General features: G+C 36.0%; 1 protein-coding gene across 9 annotated transcripts in view; it reads right to left on the minus strand.

Annotated features, from left to right (window-relative positions):
* The window catches only part of LOC122258814 (F-BAR domain only protein 2), a 65,156-nt gene that overhangs the window by 949 nt on the left and 54,207 nt on the right, over nt 1-10,000 (minus strand). For 5 of the 9 annotated variants that reach the window (XM_086541352.1, XM_086541350.1, XM_086541347.1 and 2 more), the window contains 9 exons: nt 7,631-7,788; nt 6,605-6,685; nt 5,752-5,894; nt 5,334-5,545; nt 5,069-5,224; nt 4,474-4,606; nt 3,971-4,173; nt 3,224-3,453; nt 1-2,703 (listed from right to left, as the gene is read on the minus strand). The exon at nt 1-2,703 is cut by the window's left edge and continues 949 nt beyond it. In XM_086541352.1, coding sequence (XP_086397478.1) covers nt 2,642-2,703; nt 3,224-3,453; nt 3,971-4,173; nt 4,474-4,606; nt 5,069-5,224; nt 5,334-5,545; nt 5,752-5,894; nt 6,605-6,685; nt 7,631-7,788 — 1,378 coding nt within the window. In that variant the 3' untranslated portion in view covers nt 1-2,641. Of the gene's footprint in view, nt 2,704-3,223; nt 3,454-3,970; nt 4,174-4,473; nt 4,607-5,068; nt 5,225-5,333; nt 5,546-5,751; nt 5,895-6,604; nt 6,686-7,630; nt 7,792-10,000 lie in introns of all 9 variants that reach the window. The other 4 variants (XM_086541349.1, XM_086541346.1, XM_086541345.1 and 1 more) reach the window with 1 other exon arrangement.

Consider the following 10,000-nt stretch of genomic DNA (forward strand, 5'->3'; position numbering starts at 1 on the left):
TCTATAATTTATCATAATCCTTAGAAAAAAATAAATAAAACAACTTTTTAAACAGGCCTGTATATATAATATGAAGGAACAGCATTGCTGACTAGCCATAATTACAGCTTTTGCAGTCTTTCCGTGCAACTCTCTCGTATGACAATTACGACTGTAAGCCATTCATAATTCCCAACGCTATTCCTCCACGAAGGCATTGCGAAAACACCACTTACAATACAGGAACACGTTTTGTTCGACAGCTTTGGTATATCTCACTAGGCATCAGTGAGGTTCTTAGGGCTTGAACTAACACTTTTTGTACATAGATAACACTAAATCCTGTGAAAGATCAAGCACAATCAACTTGGAAACCAAATCACTAAAAGTCTAATCAACGCATATACTTCCTATTCAGCTGAAAAAAGTGATGATTTAGATATACATATATTTACAAAATAATTTCCATTCGCCATCATATGTACATGTATTTTTGCATGAAGTGGAATGGATATATATTCATTATAAAACAAAACTTATGATACAAACGTTAGAGGAGACATTAGTGGTGATAAAAAAGTCAATAATAAGTAGTAGAAGTAGGAAAAAACAATAACAAATTCAAAATATAATAAAGAATATAATATATGACACAGATGTCTCTCCTAGATTATATCATTTTGATATATAAAAAAACAAAGTTCAAATGAAAAACATCAGATTTTCTACCAAAATAAAAGAAAAAAAAATCATAATAATAATAACAAAATCAAAATAATAACAATAACAGTAATAGCAATATCAATAATAATAATAATAATAATAATAATAACAATTATCGTATCAATAATGATTGTAATAATGATGATGACGATGACAATAATAATAATAATAATAACAATAATAATAAAATATGACAACAGTATCATCAATGATGATACTATGATTTCAATGACAATAATGACAATAATAAAAACAATAATAACCATATCATTATGATTCCTACAAAAATAATAATCATAATCAATATAATAATGATAAATGAATGATACTCACAACAACATTAGAAGAAGAAGAAAAAAAAAAAGAAGTACTGATAATGAAGAATAGCTTGTCAAGTGTCTATAAACTCCCACGCAAGATCCCCATTCTGTCTCGAGTGTACCGTAAGCTTCAAATACCGAGGGTGCAAAACAACTCCATAAAAAATTGCAAGGGGGCAAATTTTACATAGTGCTCAATCTTTTATCACACTATCAAATTAGTCTTTCCTCTAATACTCATAATCCACACTATAAAAGAATGTGATTTACCACTCGGAGCAAGGAGAAGTGGCGACCCAAGACTCATTTCCTTCGGGGTCGTCTCGTCGCTGGGCTAAACGACTAAGTTCCATGAGAAATGTGACTGCAACTCGACTCTTTCCGAGGGCGTGCAAATGTGCCTGTTCATCATACGATATATGAAACAAAGGAGACCGGTGAGGAATCCTAATAGTCTACGTCATAAATTCAGCTTGCAATAAGGTCTCTTTCAATATGCTCTATCGTCAAGGAATAATATTATTAACGGGGTCTACTGATAAAATGCGTTCGACAAACAATTTTTGAAAGTATTAGCCATGTGAGAAATCTAGACTTCTAAATCATGATGCCTTTTTTTTTTTTTTTTTTTAAAGTTTACCTTCTTAACAAAATTAATTCTTATGTATATCCTTTGCGGCTGGATAAAATGAAAGATTGAAATATCTATGAAAAAAAAAAAAATCAGTATACTATATTCAAAATCAATGAAAATATACCTTGATAGTATTAAACTTTTAGATTAATTCAGAATATGACCAGGCATTTCCACGAAAAAATCATCTCACAAATCACTGAAACTTTTTATCTTCCTGAGAAGAGAATCAGTAATAAATGAAAATCCTTTGAAGAATAACAACGCCTTCAGCTTTTGAATCTCAATAACTGTACTACATGCTGTACACTTCATCCAAACGAGATCACTATTTTCTTGATGAAGAAGATCTAAGGGCTTCTAGAACACAGTACATAGGATCCTTTAGGTGGACATTACCTCGCGCATCATTACTACCACCTGTGCACCCCTTTAGGAAGCCTTTCTTAAACCTGGCACGACGCCAATCCAAACATGGACAACCTTTTGGTACATTTTGAACAAGCTGACCCATTTTGTAACTAGATTTCTTGGGATATTGTTAGAAACTATTTTAAGAAATCATAAAAGACAATAACAATAATAATAATAATAATTATACATGAAAAACACAAAAAAAAAAAAGAAAAAGAAAAAGAAAAAAACAAAAAAAAAAACACTCTTTAGCAGAATACATTAGCAAGCATTATTTCCAAGAATGCACTTCTTTTCTATATGCTAACCTTTATTTCTACTGGGTTCCATTATTCTGTAACTGGTTTTACTTACAGAGTGACCTGAAGGACATGAATAGGTGAGAAAAGTACAAGAATATGAGGCAGAGTGTTGTAAAGACACATAATCACATCAAAGTCAGAGATACTGTCCCACTTTAGCTATTTCTACCATATGTAGTATGTCACCAAATGCTGTACATTACACTCCTTGCATTTATCATAATCTTTCATTCAATAAAACTTAATGTCTATATCTATATTTTATAATACTAACTAGGGATCGAGCCATATCGTAGTCTTAACACAGCATCTGCATCACAGATGTATTTGCCTGCAAATAAAAATGCAATTAATTAAAATCAAAGAATGTGAAATCTTACAGACACAGACACACACATATATATATATTTATACATATATATTTGTATGCAATATTTATAATAAAAATAGAGATATAAAGACACAAAATTAAGGACTGAACAATGTCTCTTTCAAAGTCTGTTCTTATTTTGCTGTTGCTGCCACTCTCTCAGGATATCTGCTAATCTCACTTTAATTGTATGGAATCCAATGTATACATACAGTTGTATAGATCTAGATGTCAGCTAACATGGTGGCTGCTAAATAGACCAAAGACCTAGCAGACAGAGAATTTCAACTATACACAGAGATACACACGCGCGCGCACACACACACACACACACACACACACACACACACACACACACACACACACACACACACACACACACACACACACACACAAAAAAAAGAAAAAAGAAAAAAGAAAAAAAGAAAAAAAGAGAAGGATCATAAAATCATTCTGTGATAAATATGAACAAGAAACACACCTGAGACAAATCTCTTCTTAATAAGCGAAACTCGATACCCTGAGCCAAAGAGACCGAATTCCAATCCCGATACAGTTGTCCCTTCACAGTTGAATTGAGTCGAGACAGTGGCTGGTGTGGATGGGCCAGCTGCTACCTCAAACTTGGCTCTCAGGGACCCGACTCCTCCACCTGTCGAGTTCTGGGACAACTCTGTTATCTTCCACATAGCTTTCTGCTGGTCTTTTAACCTGTATGGATAAAATCATCAATTACATGAAGAATAGAAAAAAGAGTTTGTTATATAAATAACTCCTGTCAAATTTTCCTTTCAACTGAACTATACAATACCATATAATGTATACATATAAACAAGTACTAATAAGTACTAATAAGAGAGAAATCATTACATGTAAAATTACTGAAGCAGAATAATTTAATTATATAAGAATTAGGGAGTATAGGAGTATAAAATCATAGCTTATAGCCACAGTTGTTAAGTTCTGCATAGCCATGCTGACCTGCATATTTGGGTCCAATTTTTTGTGTGAAATACATCAAAATCATGTTACTTTCTAACTAAACTGAGACTGTGTGCATCTTACATGTAACACATACATATAATAAAAAGGAAAATAGCGCAAAAATATTGCACGTTAACATCTTTCTATAATGTGATAAAAGTAAAGTCCTGTGTGCATTACGATCACAAATAGAAAGAGGCAAGAGTCAACAAACTTTAGAAATATATGAATAAAATTGGCTTACCACTGTCCTGAAGGTTTGGACTGCATGTTGGAAACTACACCATCCACAGGCACCATAATGTTCAGATTGAGCAATGGAGATGGTGACGCAATGGCATGAGGATTATACTTGTAGTCTATTCGCAGATCAGTGTGGGAGTCTTCGCACTTCCAATACGAAACTAATTGCAGCGGAGATGATTGAGCCCCACTTCCAGTATTAACCTGAAAAACGTGCGAGACTTTTAGATCTGTAACTGCAAAAAACTCGTACTTGTTTTGTTCATACCGGTGAATTCTTCTACAAGTATTGCTTTCCCGGGCAATAGTCATACCTAACCTTTGAAAAATGCATAGAAATAGGATCAGCATTAATATCCCAAGTATTAAATGTATAATTTACAATAGGTAGGCAACAGAACCACCAATCAGGAAGCGTATAAATAAATAAATCATAATATTCACACAGAATAATTTCGCTCTTTGAGAGTTAATAATACAGAAAACACAAACTTAACAACAAACCTGGTACTTGATCATGTCCACATTAAAATATGAAGCTGAAGGGTTATTTTCTGCTTGCTTTCTTAAAAGAGCGGTGAGTGCAGGCATGTTGAAGTCAAATGCACCACATTCTTCTGTTGTTTGTTCTGTGTCTCTTGATATACGATAAAAGGAATGAATTAATATCTAAATCTTCTGTAAAAGTATCAAGAAAGGTTATCTCATTTGTAATACAGTTGGTGTATATTTTATCTACTGATATTCACATGAACAAAACATTATTTGCATTAAGGAAACATAAACCTATTTATTTATACATGTACACTCATCTGTTTGTGTGTGTATGAAAATATAAATATGTGTTTGTATTTGTATGTGCATGCATATGTGAATGTATGTGCATATAAGTGTGAATATCCATGTGTGTATGTTTATATATGTAACCATCCATATATATGTTTATTTGTGTATGTGTGTGAATCATATTTTTGTGTGTGTGAGTAAGTATGCACACTCATGAGTGTACTTTACACATCTGTATGTTTTTGTGTATGTATGCTAGTATTCACCCATATATTGCCGATCATAATAACAACAACAGATGATAAATACTTACACGATAATAAGTTGTTTGTTGGGTAGAACGTTTGTAATTCTGGTAAAATTATTAACCCTGAATGACAGCTGAGCAGGCGATGGGTTATTGGCCAAAACACCAACAATACCAGCTGGGAAGGAGACCATCATTTCTCCTGTAACTTTCACCTGACACCTGTTGAAACAAATAAAGTTGTAAAAAAAATTACATTGCCAGCCAATGAGGGATGCTTGCAACATCTTCCAAATGGCAAAACCAATAACTTTCAACATTTTCTGCTCACTTGGACTCATCACTGCCTCTAAAATAGGCATGGCAGAGCTCTTGGAATGCAACAGCAATGGGTATGGTGTCCGAGAGTCCGATCGTAAGGGGAGACGGCCCTCGAGATGTTCCCATCATGCTGGAGGTCCGGAATTCTAAACTAGACACCGATTCCGCTCGAGAAAGCCCAGATACTGTTGCAGGACTTTGGCGTCCCCGCGGAGATGGCCCCTGAAATATCAGTAGAGCAAATCAAATATCTTTATGGAAGAGAAAATACCTAGCTGAATACAAAACAAGTGAAGTGACCTATCACATATCATTCCTTTATCCAGATATGCTCTTTTGGTGCAGCTTTTGTATCAGTTAAATAAATGTTAAACCCTACAAAAGGTATGAATTGTTATGTCATTAAATATACTGCCAAGGCCAAATACCTCCAGTGCTTTTCTTGACGGTGGTCGCGGAATTGCCATCGTTGGAGTTGGCGTGGATCCCCGGCTAGACGAGCCTCCACCTGTTCTTGGAGGAAGGGCGGGTGGTGCATCCCCTTCCACTTCATTAAGAATTTCACTGAGCTCTGTAACACAATGGCAAACATTATTATCTTACTAATAATATATTAAAATATTAATACGAATGCAGTCATGAAAAATGCACATTATGTGTACTCATACATATATGCACACAGAAACACTCTCAGTTTTGCTCCATGGCTAACAGACCTATTTATATTTCAGAAAAAACTATTGATCACTAACCTTTTGATGTTCCTTCAAGAGCATGGCAAGAACACAGAATTTAGTATACATATATTCTAAATGCTCACTATATTTCATACATAATTACTGTGTATAGGTAATGCCAACACATATTATTGAAAAATAGAGAAATGCGTTCAAGTGTGTTCAATTTACCAATTGACAATACCTAGTCTTCTCTTTCATATCTAGACAAACATACAAACATACAAACATACAAACACACACACACACACACACATATATATATATATATATATATATATATATATATATATATATATATATATATATATATATATATATATATATACACACACACACACACACACCTTTTCTGCATTATGAACAAAAATTTTACTCTTTCAGTGTGACTTTCATTTACACTTAATCAATAACTTTAGATGTTTGTAAAGTGTTAACATGTAACTAATAATATCAATTGAGCCTAATATCAATGTATAAGAATATCCTTATTCAAGGATAAATGCATAAATCTTCATACTAGATTAATGCGAGAGAAACTTACCAGCATATCTATCAGCGCGTGGGGGTGGAGCCAGCACAGGAGACGTTATGGAGCTAACAGAGGGTGCTGGCGATGAAAGACCTGAAATACACGCCTCATGTAGAGTTCTTTCCTAACTTTCCTTCCATGTTTTCATCTGCTGCTATTCTAATAAGTAAATGGTGTAGAATAACAGTTCCACATTCGTTTTTGAGCTTGTATTACCAAAGACTATCTTATTTCATGAAGAAATGAGAGCTCTAGCAAAGATTGGTGGGTAAACAAACTACACAAGTTGAGCTGAAATAGTTATATAAGTGGTAGGCTTGTAGAAAGGCTGGCTTATGTAGTTAGTTAAGCAAGAGGGTATTTTGGTAGTGGCTGTTAAATGACCAAAATGTATATCAAGGTTATTCAAAACACCTTCTATTCAATTTTCTAAAACCAAGTATCACTAAAAGTGCTGGTGGCAACATAATCACTTTCTGTCAAAAGATCTTGTTCTACATTTAAATAAATGCATACGCTGATCAACTTTCTTTAAGCCTGAAAACCTAAGAACGTAAGTGAAAACCCCATGATCAACCTGACAACTGCACAATTAGATTTTATGGCTTACTATCCCACGTGCAATCTAAGTGCCCAACACATTTTCAAAGAAAAATATAAGAAAAAGGCAAGGAAGAAAGAACTAAAGCAAATACATTGGGGAAAAAGCCTTCCTTCCACTATCACTTAATTTTGAATTTTTCACTGTTCATCACTGCAGTTACTTCAATCATCTGTTATTTGCTTCTGTCATATAATATGTAGCTTGCCAAATGAAGAACAGCTCCCCTCATATGATATATGTTGCAACTTTATGCTATACATTATATGATATATGGTACAGGTATCAGATTAACACGAAATTTAAAATGAATAAAACACTTTAAACAAACAGTATAATCATAAGGATGTGGCAACAGAATAATTGCCTCATATGACTTTTGAGTGACAGCTGCAAGCAGATATGTAAGTTAGCTAACCTGTTAACACATTACCAACCTGTTAATGCATTAGATGCTGGGGACATGGGTCTGTTGAGAGCAGAGTCCCCAACATTGCTAGTTGCTAGAACCCCTCTTGGACTGCTATCACTGGTCCCAGTGCTCCCAACAAAGGTAAGATTTAGTCCTAACAGGTCTGCAGAACTTGTCTTGTTACTGCTTAAACAAAAGAAAACAATGTGTTAGCAACATGCATCTGACTTTGTTAGGAATGCTTGCTAGAACATATTTTCATAAATCACTTGTCTTTATGACCTTCAAGGTCTGGTGATAGTGTTCAGGTATGATAACCTTATTGAAAGCCCATCCAAAAAACAAGCAAGACAAAAAATAACATGATAAATAACCCTGTCACCCCTCGAGTCCTAATCCCTCCTCCTTTTCTCCCATCAGTTGTCCCCAAATATGACCTAGAAATTTCCCTTGAAGTACAGATACTGTGCTGTTTGCTCTGTCTTGTAAGTATATTCTCTGTGAGTCCTTTTTTGGTTCTTCCACATCTTAAGGTGGTGGAGGTGATAGAGAGGCCAAGTAATTTGTGCCAATCCAGCCCTCAAAGAGCAAGCTAGTCATAATGAGCACCTTAGGATGGGTAGGATGGTGGTCCCTGTGGCAATACAGCTCTCTACAAGCAAGCTAGTTGTGGTGTACCCCTACATATGATACAAATTGATAATATTCAGTTTGTGACAGTGCATCCCTCAACAAGCCAGTTATTTATGGTATGGCTCTACTTTGGGTAGCAAGGCCCATAACTACTCTATGTTGCTACTGTCATCGTCTTGCTAGTCATTGTGCATACTCAAACAAAGTAGGCAGTAAGCACCACACCAATGTAGTCCTGTCCAGGTCTGGGTAGTTTATAGCACAACTCCAGGTGCTGTTGTTGGTTCTACCTTTATTTGCTTGGAAGGTAGCAGGTTGGGCTGGAATTTACAAGAACTCTTTGTTTTATTGGATGCCTTCACTGCTGCTGGAGCCAGGAGTGCTCACAGACTGTGGCCTTCTTCTATCTGAGATGGATGCTAAGTGGTACGAAAGGCTCCCTTGACCACAACTCACTGTGGAGGATCAAATGGCAGGCAGTACTTGCCTGTCCACAATGCCTGATGCAGCTTTAAGCCTCTCCACAAAATTTACTGACACAGAAGCTGAGTGGAGGTTTCTGTTACACATGTTTCCCTGTTCCACAGCAAGACTGAGAGGAGTAGCTCAACATACCTCACTTTGGGTTGTGCCAGTAGATTTCTCACCCATTCATCATGTTCTGGAGGCCTCATGCATTCTCATTTTTGCTTGAATCTACCTTACCATCTCTTTTCCTTTGACTTGGTGAGGGGTGTGATGCACTTATCACCATTGTATATGTCTTAACCTTTTAGTCTATAGAATAAATATGTCATATATTGCAGTTATATCTCCACTGTAAAGCTGTGTTTTTGACCAAAGGTCTCTTGGTTGCATTTTCCTGATGAGCTTCCATGGAATGGCCACTTCATCCACTCACCCAAGCCTACTATCACTGCTCTGCACTGTACAATTAACCCACTCTGGACGGGTGGTACAGTACTGTACCGCTCATTCAAAAGCCCAGTGGCCGGGCGGCACAGTATTGTGCCAGCCATTCAATTGATTTAGGCCTAATCATTCGAACGCCCCAGCATTGTGACATTCAAGGCTAGAATTCCCCCGTTGTGGATGGGTTAAGACAAGAGATCATACCCAATTCCCTTTCCATACCCCCTGTGCCATATCTGGATCCTCTGATCTTATGCTCTTCCCTACCTGCATCCATTACCTGGCTGTTGTCAAGCAGTATCCCCTGAGTCTGTACCCTATGAATGGCATGTCATCAAGGAGGAGTTCACCAGGGTTGCTCAGGCAATGAGGTCAGTTATTTTGAGACTATTCTTGATATCTCTCTCCAAAGGGTTTTCCATCATGCTACCTGCACTCCTTATCAAACATATTCCCATCTCCTTGGAAACAATCTGGATGCATGGGTTGTTTTTCAGAGTCTTCACCTGTGGTCTTTCATCTGCTGTCCAAGCACTTCATGTTAGTCCCAATTTTTGGCACAGGCCCCATAATACAAATTATTTCTCAAATAGCTTATCACTTTATTGCTTTACCTTCTCACTAGAGGGGGGGGGGGGGATAATTGAGGAATGTACTGCTGTGGAGTAACTTTCTTACAATCTTTATCCTCCCTTTATTTTGGATACACAACTGTCCTTACATGAAGAAGATAACTGAGCTAAGGTTACCATACCTGAAAGCTAAAACCTTTGCACCAGACCTTACAAATATAAAGAGTATTTTCCATGCATCAAATGATTCATATGCTTAAACATATTTTGTAAACTAA

This window comes from Penaeus japonicus, unplaced genomic scaffold, assembly GCF_977035675.1.
Source record: "Penaeus japonicus unplaced genomic scaffold, GWHDUDI00000001_assembly GWHDUDI00000010, whole genome shotgun sequence".
NCBI classification, from domain to species: Eukaryota; Metazoa; Arthropoda; class Malacostraca; order Decapoda; family Penaeidae; genus Penaeus; species Penaeus japonicus.